Raw genomic sequence first — 16565 nt, 5'->3', positions numbered from 1 at the left:
TTGCAGTCCTTAACATTTCTTCTCCTAGCACCATTGTTTATAATACAAGAACTGGGTTATAGGGTAGCCATGATAAGCAGAGAACAGAAGAGAACATGGTATGCAATAAGCAAAGAACAGGAACATGATATGCAATTTGACTTAACCTTAGCCTTGCTGACAAGATAAGAGATTCCTGTGTCTTGTCATCTTACAACAATATATTCAAGGGAGAAAGAGCTCAGCAAGAACATGAAGCATGAGGCACTTAGTCTGACCCTCGATATGGCTGCTACACTTGGACACAATAGGACATCACCAGTTAAACTGGGAAAGGGGGAAGTAAGAAGATTGAGCCCATTGGTAAGGCCTGGGTCATGTCTGCTGGAAGAATGCCCTCTGAATCCTTCATTAGGGTCAGTCCACAGCTTAGTGCCGGAGCACCTGCACCTTTGCAAAGAGAGCTTCTGAGCATAGACAGAGTGCAACTTCCTATTTGCTGAGTGCTGCGCCCTTGCAAAAAGAGCCTCCGAGCATTGGCAGAGTGCAGCAGGCTCAACCATGCTCATTTGAAAGGAACGTGGAAGGAAGCCCCAGTGAGTGTTCTGGAATCCCTGAGTTTGACTCATAGGAGAAAATAAAACCTCCCTGTTTTGTGTAGGTTGCCAAAGCAATTATATCAAAGGTGGGAGGAGATGATAAGGACCTGTAAATATCTGGCAACTGCAAATAATGATGGAGCGGGAAAAGAATGTCCTTGATGGGTGGAAGCAAGGAGCAGGCAATTGTAGGATTAGGAGAACGCAAAGGAGACTCTTTTAGGTCAAGATAGGTCAGGAGCAGAGAGCAGCCTTCCCCAATTAGCAGAGAGCAGCCTTCCCCAATTGAGTGCCCTCCAGATGTGTTGGACTACAACTCCCATCAGCCCCAGCCAACATGGCCACATCTGGAGACACCAGGTTGGGGAAATCTGAACCTGATAAACTAGTTGTAGTCATTTCTGCTAAAATAGAAATCTGGAGATACAGACAGATTCCTAATGCATTTGCCCATATGAAATGGGCAAATTTCATATTTGAAATTTATAATTTCAAATATTATATTTGAAATTTATAATTTCAAATATTATATTCGAGCACCAAGGTTGGCTTTGGGGGCCCTGCTCTTGGGGCCGTCGTTAGGCAAGCCCAGACCGGTGGATGCCAGGGATGGGGCCCTTTCGGTGGTGGCTCAGCTGTGAAACTCTCTCTCTAGCCCACTATTGTCGTTGCTGACTGGCAGTGGCTCTCCAGGCTTTCAGGCAGGATTCTTTCCTCGCCCTACCTGGAAAAGCTGACGATTGAACCAGGGACCTTCTGCCTGCAAAGCAGGGGTTCTACCACAGAGCCATGGGATCCTCTCAAATGGAGGGACAAACATACAGCAGAGCAAGGCTTTCCTCCTTGTTCTGGAATTAAGTATCTTCAGAGACATGCCTAATAACTGATGAAGGCCTGATGAACGGCTCAGCCAGAATAGGGAACTGGAACATGCTTCTTTCTGGATTGTCCCAGTCCCGCTCTGTGCAATAGCAGGATGACTGTTTGGCTCATGCAGCTGCATGTAGCATGTTACCTGTGTGACATCTCTGCTCCCCAGGCAATAGCTCACTCGCTCTGCCACTAACAATAGCTCTCTCTATTTTTAATTTGCCTCGAAGCTTTCAACAGTCTGCTTTCCCAACTTGGTTGCTATTAGGCTGTGAGCCTTCTTTTATATCATGGTGAGGCCAGCAACTTTGAGTTAATTTCAATAGGATAGAGGCTTTTAAAATTAAAACGTTAACAAAGAGCCCCGATACGAAGCAGAGCATCTTTTAAAAAATTGCTCTTGAAATGAGGTTTCTTGAGAGCTTGTTGCAGAAGATAGTAAGCAGGGGGTCCCAATTTAGCCCTCTGGGGTTCCCCATGTGGCCACACCCTTTTCTCCCAACCACCAATCATTTGGTGGTTTCCTGACTTTTGTGCAGTTTTTTTCCATTATACAAGGGTGAAATGCTTCTCCTAAAGCTGTGTTACTGACAGTAAGAGCTTGAAGCTACAATGCACTGGTATTTTTGCTATTTTGTTCCCTCCCCTTTTGCATTTGACCACACCCACTACTGGGATGCAGCCCCAAGAGCTTCTTCGAAATAAGATTCAACCCTCAGGCTGAAAGAGGTCCAACACCCCTATAGTAGAGCGTAGATGGCTACAGCCAAAGAAGTGATTGGCTGAGCCTCAACCCCCTCTGCATTGCACCTTTGTTTGAGCTTTTACGCAGGACTAGGGAGGCCATGAGGCATGAACCAGGGAGAGGGGCCTGTAAAAGAACTCTGTGCTGAGCTCGGAGAGGGGTGGTGTGGTCCGGAGCCCGGATAAAGAAGCGCCACTCTGCAGAGCTAGCCTGGACGGAGTGACACTAGCTAGAAATTGCACCGTAAGCCTGCTTTAGTCTGTTTCCCCTGCAAATGGTTAGAAGCCCCCAAAACAGTTCTAATCAGCAAGATCAGCGCTGGTGGTCCTCCTGGGAGGTTAATTTTCTCTGTGGGCTTCAGACTGGGCTAGGATGAAACTCAGGTCTCTTCAGCACACCAGGATGCATTTCATGAAAGAGAGTGAGCAGCTTGCCTGGGCAAAGCTGCAGTGAGCAATGATTTGGGGGTCATGTTGGTAGGGGGCTCACAGGCAGAAATTCCACCAGGGAGAGAGTGGAGGGCTGACAGCCACTGTGTTAAACCCCAGGTGCTGAAGACTGTAGGGCAAATGGAAGCCAGGGCCCATCCTGTAAGCTATTCAGCAGCGAGGCAGGAAGGACGAGAATGGAAGTGCTGTGCCTCTGGGGCTGGCAGCCCCCTTGTGCTGTGTACAGGACTGGGGTGGACCTGACTTGAAGAGCTTGTATGTAGGGGAATCAGAGGGGAGGCAAGGCGTTCGGGACTTCAGAGATCCCAAAGCCAGCAGAGGAAGTTGGGGCTCAGGGGTGGAGCGCCTGTTTTGCATGCAGAAGACCCGAGATGCAATCTCCACAGCATCTCGAGGTAGTGCTAAGAAAGAATCCTGCCTGAAGCCCTGGAGAGCCTTTGCTGCCAGTCAGCGTCGACCCACGGTGCAGAATCTCAGACCCAGAGAGGAAATTGGCCCTCTCTCCTGGGGTCCCAGTCGGACCCTCCCAGGTCTGCAAGATAGCCACGCCCCTTCCCCCTAACTGCAGATTGTTTGGTGGTTTCCTGGCGTTGGTGCAGTTTTTCCCCATTCAAACAGGCTAAAGTGCCTCTTCCAAGGATCCATTACGGGCAGTGAAAGCTGTGCACTAGAATATGCTGGTCTTTTGGCCCCACCCCTTTTGCCTTTGGCCCTGCCCACCAATGGAGTGCAGCCCCCAAGAGCTTCTCCAGCATGGAATTCAGCCCTCAGGCTGAAAGACAGAGGTGGAGACAACACGGAGCAGCGGTCTGACTTGGTCTGCAACTGCTTCCTATGTTCCTCTCTATGTTCAGAATGTATAGGCACACTGCATAATCCTCTATGTGTTCACTTGGAAGCAAGTCTCCCTGTGTTAAATGCAGCTGGCCTCCATCTGCTAGTTGTACATAGGATTGCAGCTGTGCAGCCTGGCCCTGTGCAGAGCTAGGGGCAGTTAAACATTCATTTCAATGGCCTTTAGTGCACCTAAGAGCTTTTCTAGATGAGGCTGTTTAAGCCACTGTTTCTACTTCTGGTTTCATTGCAGAATTGGGATCAGAGCTCTACATCAAGGTATCTTCCTTTCCTGCCTTTTTGTACTTTCTGCTACATAACCTGTAGGTGGCACTGTGGTATAGCAGAATAATGCAACTACACTGTGGGGACTTGTGCTTTGTTTCACATGGTCAAAAAATACAGGATTTTTCCTGCTCCAACCCCCCCCCCCCCACACACACACATGTGAAAAGTGCTCTTAAAAACCAGATGCGAAACTGGAGGGTTAAGATGTTGTAAACAACCTTGAGTGAAAAATAGTGAGCGCATAATAAAAGCCCCGTTTAGAAAAGCTCTGATTGCATAGGATCAAAGTTTTAACTGCCTGAGGCTTCTGTCTCTAGGCCTGAAGCATTCTGGGTCAGTTTCACAGATGCTACCTGAACCACACTCTTGGAGCAGATTCATCCCTATTGCTTTTGCATCAGGTTCCCCTTTTGATGCTCATACATGTTGTGTAACTGTTATGCACACACCTAGACATCTGTTGCACTCTAAAGATGGTGGTGTTGAACAATAGCATCCATCAATCAGTGCCCTGCTTTTATTTGGAGGAGGGCAAGCAAGCCTTTTAATTAACATGCCACTTTTAATTGTGGTTAATTCTCTGGGAGAGGGAGAATGTGTCAGGGTGCTTTGGAGTGCCCGCCCAGTTATTTCTTAAGGCCTGGCATCTGTGAAAGCAAACCTAATAGCTGGCACCATCCACAGTACCCAGCAGGCTACTGAGGGAGCTCCATTAACATGTCATTTTATTCCACCATCTGGAAAGTGCTACTTTCTGCCTGTGAATTTATATAGCCATAATTCAGACAGACTTTGGACTGAAAGAGCCTTGCTGCGGCTTAGGGTAGAGCCCCCACTTTGCATGCAGAAGGTTCCAGGTTCGATCCCTGGCAGCATCTCCAGGTAGGGCAGGAAAAACTCCTGCTTGAAACCCTGGAGAGAAGCTGCCAGTCACTGTCAACAGTACTGAACTAGATGGACCAAGGGTGACTCAGAAGAACGCAGCTTCTTATGTTCCCACCAGCACCAGCCCAGACATGTGCGTATGTATGTGAAAGAGGAGAGAGGATTACCTGTTTGTAGCATGTAATGCAGGAGTGGAGAAAAAGTAGACTACAGCAATCCATCAGTGGACCACTGTCCAATTTCCAGTGTGCCACTTGATGCCTACTGGTCACTGAGATTGCTGCAAAGAATACTCAGTTGTATCGGCCTTGGTCTGATGTAGAAAGGCATTTATGTTTTAAGCAAGAGTGCAAACTCAGGATGATTTAACCCAAGTTATGTCTTAACTGTTAAAGATCCTGAGGCTCATTCAACTGAAAGACAGGATGGAAGACTTCTAAATAATGTTCAGGAAGTACCATACACAGCTCCCTCCCTGCCGCATGAAATGCTGTCATGTAGTTTTGTCCACACTGTGGCTAAATGCAGCACACCCTCTATTTCCTAACATGTTAAACAGCTTTGAGGCCAGGCCAGGGATGCTGAACCTCTTTTAGCCCAAGGGCCAAATTCAATTTTGAAGACGCTCTCGGGGTACGCAGTCTAGTAGTACATGGGACCAAAGGCAAAAGGAACAGGGCCAAAGTACAAAAATCCAGCCTATTGAAGCTTCAAGCTCTCACTGCCAGTCACTCGGCCTTTGGAGGGTCATTTCAGCCTTTTAGAATGGGGGAAACTGTACAAAAGCCAGGAAACCACCAAACAACCAGTGGTCAGGGGAAAGGGGCTTTAGCCTGAAGACGGGGAAGTGGCCATCTGGGAAATCTGGGAGGGCTAGATTGGGACCCCAGGTGGGCCAGATTTAGCCTGCAGGTACAAGGTTCATCACCCCTGGGCTGGACCAACACAGACTGTCCTGTGGCACAGGGCTACTCGGGCAGCAAGAATATGAGTCCTGTGTGGGTCTCCTGCTCTGTGTGGTCCAAGGAGCCTTGCATTCCTTGCAGAACTATCATTACCTTTTCCACTGAACAAGCTACCTCCCAGACAGCAAGTCCAGTCCTGAGATGGGTGGATCCATTTCCTTCTTTCTGCCTTCCTTTTGTGGTGTCCACCCAGTACTTTTCAAGCAGAAGGCTGTGCACTACTTGCTCCTTCTAACATAGCCACCACCCCACTCTTGTGGGCTGCCTGTTCCTTTAAAATGGTGGTCTCATTTGGCCCCCATGCCGCTGTGCACAGTGCACCAGCTGAACTTTGTTGGCTTATTAATGTCCTCCTGCCTCACCTGAGAGTGGCTTGCCCAGTTGTGATGTGAGGAGTTAGCAAGTGTGGCAGAGACGAGTTGGTTTGGTGCTTCTCTGTACAACGGTTTTAATGGAACATTTTGTAGGTATGTGAGGTTAAGATGGTGGTTAGTGCTGTGCTGTGTTATAGCAAGTTCTTCCTTACCTCAGAATATCTCCTTTTTGAAGCAAACTCTTTGTTTGCAGCTGAGCCCAGGGGATCCACCAACTGAATTTTGGCTCTGGAAGCTGCCCAGAACAGAAAACTTGTTATGCTAGACCCCCAAGAGCATCTTTTTATGTTTTATTGGATCAATTTTTCCAATTTGAAGTTATGCAGCATTTTAACAGTCTGTAATCCTGCTAGTTGAGGCTAATTAGAATGCCATTTGAATAGTACATTGGACTACTGATCCCTTCCCCATGACATTTGCTTTGCATGAACGACAGGGTGAATGGGTTATTTTCCTATGTGGCCTGACAAAGGATTCTTTATAGCTTATATTAAATATTTATTTTCACATGCATTTTTGTATTTCCCTATGTTTTGTAGAACTTCTAACTGAATAATCTGGTGTCATCAGTAAGCAAGCTCTGAGTGAGCAGAAGAGTAAAATAGAAATACAACGTAATAACTAGATGCATAGAGGATCATATCTAAAGCAGGGGTGTAGAACCTCAGGCCTGGGGGGGCAAATCCAGCCCTCCAGGGCTCCCCAGATGGCCACACCCTCTTTCCCCCAACCACTGAGGACTGGTAGTTTCCCTGTGGTTATGCACTCCCCACCATTCTAAAAGGTTAAAATGCTTCTCCTAAGGCTTAGTTACTGGCATTAAAAGCTTTGAGCTAAAATAGGCTAGTACTTTTTGGGGGGGGGGGGGTTGCCATGCCTGTTGCTTTCAGCCCCACCCACCACTGGAATGTGGCCCCTGAGAGCTTCTTCAAAACTGAATTCTGCCCTCAGGCTGAAAGAGATTCCTCACCCCTGCTGTAGTTTGGGGGGGGGGGCTTGCTTCTAGCCCCTACCTCATACTTCCCCAGCCTGGTGCCCTCTAGATCTTTTGGACTACAATTCCCAGCATTCCTGACCATTGGCCATGTTGGCTGGGGCTGACGAGAGTTGAAATCCAGAACATTTCAGGGATACTAGTTTGGGGGAGGCTTCCCTAGTTCTGTTTTAAAGGGCTACATTAGTCAGCCTGTTCTTGAGCTTTTTTAAAAAAAAGAACTCACAAAAGTTACAAAATGTCACAGGCATGTGAGGGTGTGTGTTTGCATGCATGACTGCATGTGTGCACACCACTGTTTGCTATTGCATCTAGGTATCATGCAGCTGCATTCCATACATAAAACATGGAACTGCAATTACTGTATTAGCTTGAATGAATAGCTTTTTGCTACCAAATGGAATGTCCCTGTAATGAAATGCTGTCCCAAGGGAAAGACGCCTGGATCCCCTGCCACAAATTTGTTGAGTTTACTGTGTCTGGGGAAAGCATCACCTGTTAAGGCCACTATCCATCCCTCTCTCTCGTATGCACTGGTATTGGACAGGTCTGGCGCCAAAGGTAGCCATGTTTGGGCATTTCCAAGGGCCCACACCCCAGCAGGGCCGTCAAAACCCTGGAGCTGCCCTGGGTGTGTGTGTCTTGCGTTGCCTCTGAGCCAGCACCACATGCGGCCTGTGGGGATGAAAAGGTCGTGCACCTCTGCTCCGTCGCTAATATCCTCCTGCATGAGTTTGTCAACAACCTCCAAGCTAGCTGCCATCACAGCATCTTGTAGTAGCTAATTCCACCTACTTATTCTGAGCTCCAATATTTGTACTTAGTGCTATGGGAAATTCACTCTGCACGTGCTCAGATGCACTCTCTGCCACGTTGCATATTTTTAGGGCTGAGCCTTGATGTTGAAATTCCAGAGCTGAGGAGCCCTGGCCCCTTCTCCTTGCAAGAATGGGTGGGAGTTGTCTAAATTGAGGGAAAGAAGGTGAGATCTATCAATATAGGGTGTGTTAGAAATATTGTAATAAATAAAAATAAATTATGCAGGTAGAGACTTGCAGAGGCTGAGTAAACTTTCTGAAGGTGAGAGATCATTCAGATATCAATATATGCATAAGTGCCTGTCCTCTGTGATGTGAATAGTTTTGTATGCCCATAGGTTTGCAGTAGAACTTTTTTAGAAGTCGCTCTACACATGCTCAGAAACACTGTTTTACCTATTTCAGGACCGAGCCTTGGCAGTGAAATCCAGCTCCTTGCAGGAATGGCTGAGATATCTAATTTAGGCGAATCCATTCCTCTGAGAGAAGGTAAATTGTGCAACTAGAGAGAGCCTTGTGGGGGGAGGCAAGCGAACTCTCTGAAAGCAAGGGAGACCTTTCAGATATTAATATGCCTATGTGCTCTTTTCTGTGGTGTGAATATTTTTGCATGTGTTTATAGATTCTCAATAGAACTCTTTAAATATATCATATTTCAAAAGTCACTTTGCATACGCTCAGAGGCTTTGCTTATTTTTCAGGACTGAGCCCTGGTGTTGAAATTCTGTTCTGGAGCTGAGCCTGAACTGGAAGGAGTCTTCCAGTTCCCCGCAGCTCTGGTGCTGTGTCTCCCTCCCACCCATGTTCCCCTGCCCTCTGCTGGTGGAGGGAGGTGTCATGTGCATGCAGGGATGCAGCTAGGTGATGGGGCGCTGGCCAACCCGCCTGGCATCAGCCCCCGTGCTGGTGCTTGCCACAGTGTCCCTTCTTATTTTGGAAGCCTTTTTAGGGGCAGGGGGAGCGATGGTGGTTATATTATTTTTAAAATTTTAAATATATGTATATATTATTCTTCAACACAATGGTGCTTATTGCCCAGGAAATGGCTTGAGCATTGGAACCAAGCTCCATTCTGTTCCTGTAGTCACCCTGGTACCTTGGTGGAAGTCAGCTTAAAATGCAGCGCTGAACGTGCTCTGAGTGTTTCTCTTACCAGGGTCGCCAAACGGTGGTTGGTTTTGCCCTCGCATCTGAGGAACGTAGAAGCAGCTGCAACGCGCGGAATGGCAGCTGACGCGGGGGGGCGGGGCGGGGAAGATGTGTTGTGTGTTTCATTGCTGAAAGAGTACTCGTGGCCCCCGGGGCGGGGGGCGAAGACTTTAAGGCCAGGGTCTTAACAAGGGCGCAGAACCCCTTCAGCGTGAGAGCCAACTTCCATTTCAGAGCAGCTGCCGGGGGTGCGTTCCGGTGCTGGGCGGGGCCAAAGGCAAAGAGGGTGGAGCCAGAAGTCCCAGAAGACCAGCATGTCCCCGGTTGAGGCGCGGTGCTACGCGCGTTTGGCGAGAGAGAAAGGCCTGCGGCTCCCGACGTTCTCCGGCCAGCCGTGCTGGCTGGAGAATGCTGGGAGCCACAGGCCTTTTTCTCTCTCCGAACGCGCATAGCGTGGTGCCCTAAAGCGCTGAACTGCCAGCAGCGAGGCCGTGGGAACGGGGAAGGCCCTGCGCAAAGGCTGCGCCCCCACGCAACGCCCCCCCACGCCGGGCCGGCCCCGGGGCCCGAGGTTCCGCACCAATGGCCTGAAGGGGCCCGGCTGCACCACGGGCGGGGCGGGGCGCGCGCGGGCCCGCTTCGGCGCGCCCGCCGGCTCCCATAGGCTGCGGCGCTCCTGCGGGCTCCCGCCTGGCCCGGCCCGGATGACAAGGCAGCCCCGGCCAGCCGGGCTCAGCCCGCCCTCCTCCTCCTCCTCCTCCTCCTCCTCCTCAGGCTGGCCGGCAGCGGCGCTGTTACGGAAACCGGCCCGCCTCGCCGCCGCGGGAGCCGATGATGGAGCAGCAGCCATGGCCCGCGCGGGAACGGCGGCGGCGGCGGCGGGCGGCGGCGGCGCGCCGGCCCGGGCGGACGAGGAGCGGCGGCCGGGGGCGGTGGCGGAGGAGCTGTCCCTCGAGGAGGTGCTGAAGGCGTACGAGCAGCCCGTCAACGAGGAGCAGGCGTGGGCCGTCTGCTTCCAGTGCTGCCGCGGGCTGCTGCTCCCGTCGCCGGGCGCCGAGGGCGGCGAGCCGTCGCCGCGCTGGGGGCCGGCCGGGCGCATCCGAGACACCGCCGACCTCCGCCTGCACAAGGACGGCGCCGTCTCCGCCCGCGGCGAGGGCGGCGTGGCCGGTGAGTACCGCGGGCGGGGAGGGGAGGGGCGCCTGGCGGCGGGCCGGCGGGCGGCCTGGGGGGCGGGGGCGCCGCTCCTGCCCTTCTGAAGCTGGCTTTATTTTGCCATGTATCTAAATCCGCCCGACAACCCGCATCCTCTAGGCGGGCTGCACCCAGTGGAGCGGATGCCACGCCAGGCGAAGGAGCCGGGTGGGTGAGCGGCAGGGCGAAACCGACCTTCGGCACCGGGACAGATCAATAGGGAGAGATCAGTGAGCGGCTAGACAAATCTAAACCAAAAGACCTCGCAGCCCTGGTGGGGACAGGGTAGCTCGTCTGTGCGCAGTCCCCGTTGCGGAATTATTGCTTCTGATGGGGCGGGGGGGGGTCCAAAAAATAAAAAGGAGGGAGCCAGGGAAGGGAGGCTTCAGCCTTGCAGGAGCTGCGTCTAATGGTTCCATCCATCCAGCACAGCTTGGGTGGGGTGGGGGCTGCTGGGAAGAGCTGGGCTGCCGAAAGCAAGGAAAGGCTTCTCTGTCCAGTTCAGCCCCAGATGCAAGGGCATCCATCCGCGCAGGTGTCTGCAGGCATCTGCTGGTCCCTAATCAAAGGGGATGGTGGGTGGGCAGGTGCAGCCCAAACTATACCTATGGCATGCCAACTGGGAGGGCTCGTCCTTGGCAGAGGAAGACCCGGCAGCAGGAACTGCAAGGCTCGTGCCCCTGGGGCCCACTCCTTGCCTCCTCCCAGATCTAAATGTTAGTATTAATAACTAATATTAATAACTCTCTAGGTTCATCTATTCAGAGAAAAATATTGCAGTGTAAGTGTGTTGGAAATACTCTACCTCTCTCTCCTGCTTTTAAGGGCTTGTTTTCCCCCCTAGAGTTCTGATTATTTGGGGTAAAAGATTTAACAGCTTGGGTGCACTCCAAATTTCCCAAAGAGATAACAGGAGATCAGTTGTGGTTGGGGCAGAAACACTCATGTACCAGCTTAATGCATCCTCTTGGAATGCTGAAACCAGTATGCAAATAATGAATAATGGAAAGAGTTTGCTCCCAAGCAGATGAAGGAAATAGTGAGGGTATAAATCAGATGTGATAGCATGTGAGGACATACTGTTTTGTGGGAGCCGGTCTGTGCATTTTGGTCTCTGTTTCTTCTTTTCTTGCATATACAATAGAACATAATTCTTTGTAAAGCAAGTTTAGGAAGCACGGATGGATTACTCAGGCTAAGTAACTTGCGGTGTTTCTTGCCTACTTTAGCAGGTTCTGTCTTTGGATATTCATCAAACAAGGTGTGTGTATATGGTCTCCACTTGCAGGTGAAATGTGCTTAAGTTGCAGAATGGAAGATAAAATGTTTGCATGCTTTTTTTAAAAAGCAAACACCCACCTTCTAACAGGAATGGTTATGCTGTGTCTGGCCTATGCATTTTAGGGGTGTTCATGTATTGTAGACAGAAACATCTCTTGAAGTATGTTACAGAGTTCCTGGGAGGCTATGTTTTCTGAAAATCTTATCTCTACCTGACGTGTGTTTTCTTACACAAGTCCAAAGTCTCCCCATGCCCTAGTGAGCTGGGTGGAGATCCTTGACTGTAATGAGTCCTGCATTATCTTTATTGCATGAGCATAGCAGTTAAAGTACCTTGCATGGACATACATCACATCCTCGCTATGCTTATGATGTGTGTAATTAAACCAACTGCCAGCACAGATCTGGTGCAATTTGATGTGTATCTCATGTGCTGCCCCATAAACGCCAGCAACCCAGTGTGGCATCAATGCTGCTCATCTTCAAAGTTTTGCATACCTGTGCAAGACAGGTGTAGATGTTTAATAAGTGTAGACTCTGCCTTCTCTCTCCCTCTGGGGTCCGGAAGTAGTATAGCACAAAGGGATGAAGCAGCAAGAGGTGGTTAGCCAGGCCTGGTATAGCACCGAGGAGTGGAAAGCAGTACCGCCTGGGCGTGAGCTCAGCACCTGTCTTCATCTGCCACATGGCAGGTGATGAGAAATTTGTGCATCCCTGGAGTCACTGCCGTGTGACTTCTCTTGGTGGCTTCTATGGCCTGCAGCAGGAGAGACACACATGCACAAGTGAGGCACACATATTTTATTTAGGCTCTTGTCCACATCTCAAGGCTAAGGGTAGGTCAGAATAATTGTAGGATAATAGAATATCAGGTTCCCATGCTGGCTTGTAAAATGTTAAAAGAAAATGAAAGCATTGAAACAAGAACATGGAAACACAACAGTAGAAAAGAGCAGTAGAAAACCAGCCAGCAGAATTAAAATAAACACCCAGGAGCATAAAAGTAATGTACAGAGGATTAAGAAGCCTGGGATTTTTTTTAACGCAAGGTCTATGCCTAGCACTGAAATGACTTCAAGGTGGGTATCAGTCAAGCCTCCCTGAGGGGGGCATTCCACAGTCAGGGTGTCACCACTGAATAGGCTCTTTCCCCTGTAGCAACCCACCAACTCCAGATGTCAGGGCGCCTGAAGACAGGCCTGTGCTGGAGTGCAGGCAGGAACATGTGTGGACAAGTGGCCCTTCAGGCGTCCCAGGCGCAAGCCACGAATGGCTTTAACGGTCAGAGTCAGCCCTTTGAATGGAGCCTGGAAAAGCACTGGGAGCCAGTGCAGCTGGCGAAGTGCAGGCACTCTGTGATCATAATGGCCAGCCCCAGTTAGCAGCCTTGCCGCTGTATCTTGGTCTAACTGGAGCTTCCAAACCATCTTCAGAGGCCACCCCACATATAAAGCATCACAGCAGATTGTTTCTGCAGACCAAAGTTAGCCTGGATGAAGGGCTGCCTCCCCCCTTCCTTAAAAAGCCAGGATTTGAAACTGAGATAAATTAGGAAAATGGCATGCATGCAAAATGTGTCTCTTCGGGGTTTTCTGGTAGCTGCTTCTCTCCCCTTACACTCTCTGTGTAGTTCAAGCAAGCTGGGGCCTTAAGGGTTCTTGGCAGGCTGACATACACCCTGGCAGGTTTGTTGTCACACCCAAGATATCTGTTTCAAGATGAACGTTAACAGAATCAAGGCAGTCCCTTCTCTGCAAACAGTTACTGCTCTCTTTCTCAGCTGTGCTAGTGATTGTTTAGTGTTGGAGCATGACAAATTCAGGTTTAGCACCCTAGCTACCGGCCGTTGTTGTGTGCTTTTTTGCCATCTGTAGTACTTGCCTGGCTAAACTGGTTTTATCCTCAATCTACACACAGGGCTGTTCATGGACCAGCCCTCACTTTTGTCCCCTTCGTGTATCTGCTGGATCATACTGTTCACAAAAGCTCTTGCTGTAACACTTATTTGTTTGTTGCATTTGTATCTGGCCCTTTCTCCAAAGAGATCCGGATGATGTAGTTCATTCTCTCTCTCCCAGTGACATAGATTTGGCTGAGTGAGAGCGACTGGCCCAAGGTCACCCAGTGAGTTTCATGGGCAAGCAAGGATCTGAACCCAGGACGTCCTGGACTTAGTTCAATATTCTCTCCACTACACTACACTGGCCCTCATTTAGTTGGGTTGCTGTTATTATTGTCGTCGTCATCCTCATCATCAAGATCTTATATTTCTCAGACATCTTTCTCAAAAAAGACTCAAGGTGACTTACAATAAAATTAAAACATACAGAATTTAAAATGACTAAAAATAATTATCCACTAAATTACCACCACCCCATAGAACAACTAAAACATCTGTGGCAACCATAAACAATTCACTGATGCATTAAATAGTCCATCAAATGCCTGGGAACAGAGGAAACTGTTGACCTGGTACCAAAAAGATGGTGACGTCAATGCCAAAGAGGCCTTGCTGTGGAGAGCATTCCACCTCTGGGGGAGGGCCTTGGAGGATGAGCATGGGATATGGTAGGCTCATGCCAGGAGAGGTGCTCCATCAGGGACTGCGATCCCAAGCCATATGAGTCTTTATAGGTTAGAACTAGCACCTTGAACTGGACTTGGAAACATCCAGGCAGCCAATGCAAGCAGGCCAGAAGCGGTATTATATGTTCAGGCCTTCTGTTCCCTGTTATCATTTGGCCACTGCATTCTGCACAAGCTGCAGTTTCTGAACCATCTTCATAGGCAGCCCCACATAGAGCACATTGCAGTAATCTAAGCTGCCCTAGGCATTTTTAAGGTTCTGAATTTTATACCTTCAAGCTAAGTACCAACTGAAGGAGCTAAAGTAAGTTTCATTGAAACAGATGCATGTCCTTTCCCCTCCAAGCTCCATTTCCTCTTAATATCATGGGCCTAAGTATGGGTTCCAGGATGGGCAGAACTTGTTCAAAAGACAGGAGCGTGGCTGGCTGTCACTCATTAACTTTGCACACTCTCATGTGAAGAGTAATTTACAACTACTGTGTCCGCTAAATGGGACCTCTTTGGCCATGCCACAGCTCCCTGCATGTGTAGTCTCCTATATCGTTATTTTGTGTGCAAGTCTCGTAATATACAACTGAAGAAACAGCAGCCCCACCCTCCGTGCCGTGTGCTGCACTTTATAGATAGACGTGCCGTGCATGCCTGTGGGCATGGTGGTAGCTGGCTAAGCCATAAAGCCCAATCCACTCTGAGCATTTCCCTCCTCCTCCTCCTGCCATTTGTGGAGATGAATTCTTTCATGCTTGGCAGTTTGTGTTGGCCTATGAACTACGGTAAGTGGGCTGTCTGCTTCAGTTCATCATTTGTACCCCGCTACCTATAATAATAAAAGAGGGTGTGTGTCTGTCCGTCCGTCTGTCCTTCACCACCATAGTTCCAGGACTGGGAGCTATGCATACTAGGCAAGCATACTAAGGGGACCCTAGGGGTCTAGACCTCATAGTTATTTTGTTTTTTTAATGCATTAATTAATTGTAATTAATGTTAACATGTCCATGAGGTTGAAGCCCGCAGTAACATCTTCAGACACAAGTGGCAGACTCCCCTAACCAGCATGAAGCTTTATAGTCCATAGAGTTTGAAGCCCAGGGAGATTAGTAGGTTGAGGGACAAAGTTATAGGCTTGCCCACTTCCCCTGGCTGTGGGACAGCCCCCGCCTTCAAGAGAATGGAAAAGACAGACCCATCCACCATTTTCAGTCACTAGGGTAAAACTTCCCTAACGAGCGCATTGTTTTATATTCAATCTAGTTTGAAGCCAAGTGACACAATTATACACCTGTTCCCTTCCCTCTGCTGTGGGGCAGCCCCCCCCCAGATGAATTGAGTGGGAAGACCCCTCTCTCAGGGGGCAATAGGGGTGGCAGAAGCCACCCGAGGGGTGCCAGCAGGCGAGGCTTTGTGCAGATGGGGTGGGCAAATGTGTCCGACTCTGACAGCTGCATAGGTTCCCTTGCAGACTTTGTGATATCAACACCAGGGGTACTCCCACCTATGTAAAGTTGGGTCTGTTCGCTAGTTCACAATAAAATCTTTCCAAGGCAGCTTACACAATAAGCAATAAAAGCAAAAAGAAGGGAACATCATAAAGTACACCACCATAAAAGGTTTTGAAACCTCATCGAAGAGATAGCCATAGAAGCAATCAATCACAAAAAAAAAACATTGTGCAGCCAAAAAGGTTTTCACACCTTGTCTAAAGAAGGTGAGACGGGGGCTTGGTTAGTGGATTTCCCCCAAGAGGGAGTTTCACAGCTTAGGAGCCACCACCGAAAGGGCCCCGTCCCTGACATCCACCGGTCTGGGCTTGCCTAATGACGGCCCCAAGAGCAGGGCCCCCAAAGCCAACCTTGGTGCTCGGTAGCTTCATATGGGCAAATGAATTAGGAGTCTGTCTGTATCTCCAGATTTCTGTTTTAGCAGAAACGACTCTAAGTAGTTTATTGGATCCAGCCTTCCCCAACCTCCAGATGTGGCCATGTTAGCTGGGGCTGATGGGAGTTGTGGTCCAACACGTCTGGTGGGTGCCAGGTTGGGGAAGGCTGGATGTACTGTTTAATTCCCCCCCCTTACTGGTTTCCTTAGCATGAAATGTTAGTTAGTACCTCATAAAACAGTATTTACCTTTTCTTGTGCCCATGTAGCCAACGGGAAACTGTTTTACAACATCCATTTTCCCAGTCATTGGTCTGCAGCCTCCTCCTCCACTGTGGATGCCTCCTTTCCCTTCCATTACATTTATCCATTGTGTCTGGCCCTGGGTTGCCAATCCCCACCAACAGACACACCTACATTTTTTGCGTTGCGTTTGGCCCTGGCAGCTCCTCTCCAGTCCCACGGCAATGTTTTGACATCTCTCCGGTGTCTGCAAATGCATTTAGCTGTCTTTATTTTTAAAACCTGAGTCTCTCCCGCTGATCCCAAGAGAAGGAAATACAGAAAGAAAAGCACTGGGGAGGTAATTGCCTTCTGTTTTGATGTTCTAAATTGTGTATGAAAACCCTAATAAATAGGAAATGCACAGAGGGACAAAAGCAAAATAGCACATTAAG

General features: G+C 49.4%; 1 protein-coding gene across 4 annotated transcripts in view; it reads left to right on the top strand.

The window, feature by feature from the left end:
* SPIRE2 (spire type actin nucleation factor 2) overlaps window positions 1-16565 on the top strand; it is a 52891-nt gene that overhangs the window by 1596 nt on the left and 34730 nt on the right. For 3 of the 4 annotated variants that reach the window (XM_084812667.1, XM_084812666.1, XM_084812665.1), the window contains exons 2-3: window positions 8206-8289; window positions 9724-10119. In XM_084812667.1, the coding sequence (XP_084668793.1) occupies window positions 8244-8289; window positions 9724-10119 (442 nt within the window). In that variant the 5' untranslated portion in view covers window positions 8206-8243. The remainder of the gene's footprint in view (window positions 1-8205; window positions 8290-9723; window positions 10120-16565) is intronic. The other variant, XM_084812668.1, reaches the window with a different exon arrangement.

Source organism: Heloderma suspectum, chromosome 8, assembly GCF_057233095.1.
Source record: "Heloderma suspectum isolate Gila_16-S chromosome 8, 16-S_ref, whole genome shotgun sequence".
Classification (NCBI taxonomy): domain Eukaryota; kingdom Metazoa; phylum Chordata; class Lepidosauria; order Squamata; family Helodermatidae; genus Heloderma; species Heloderma suspectum.
Note: the sequence above shows the minus strand (reverse complement) of the source record. Positions and strands in the feature narration are given on the sequence as shown.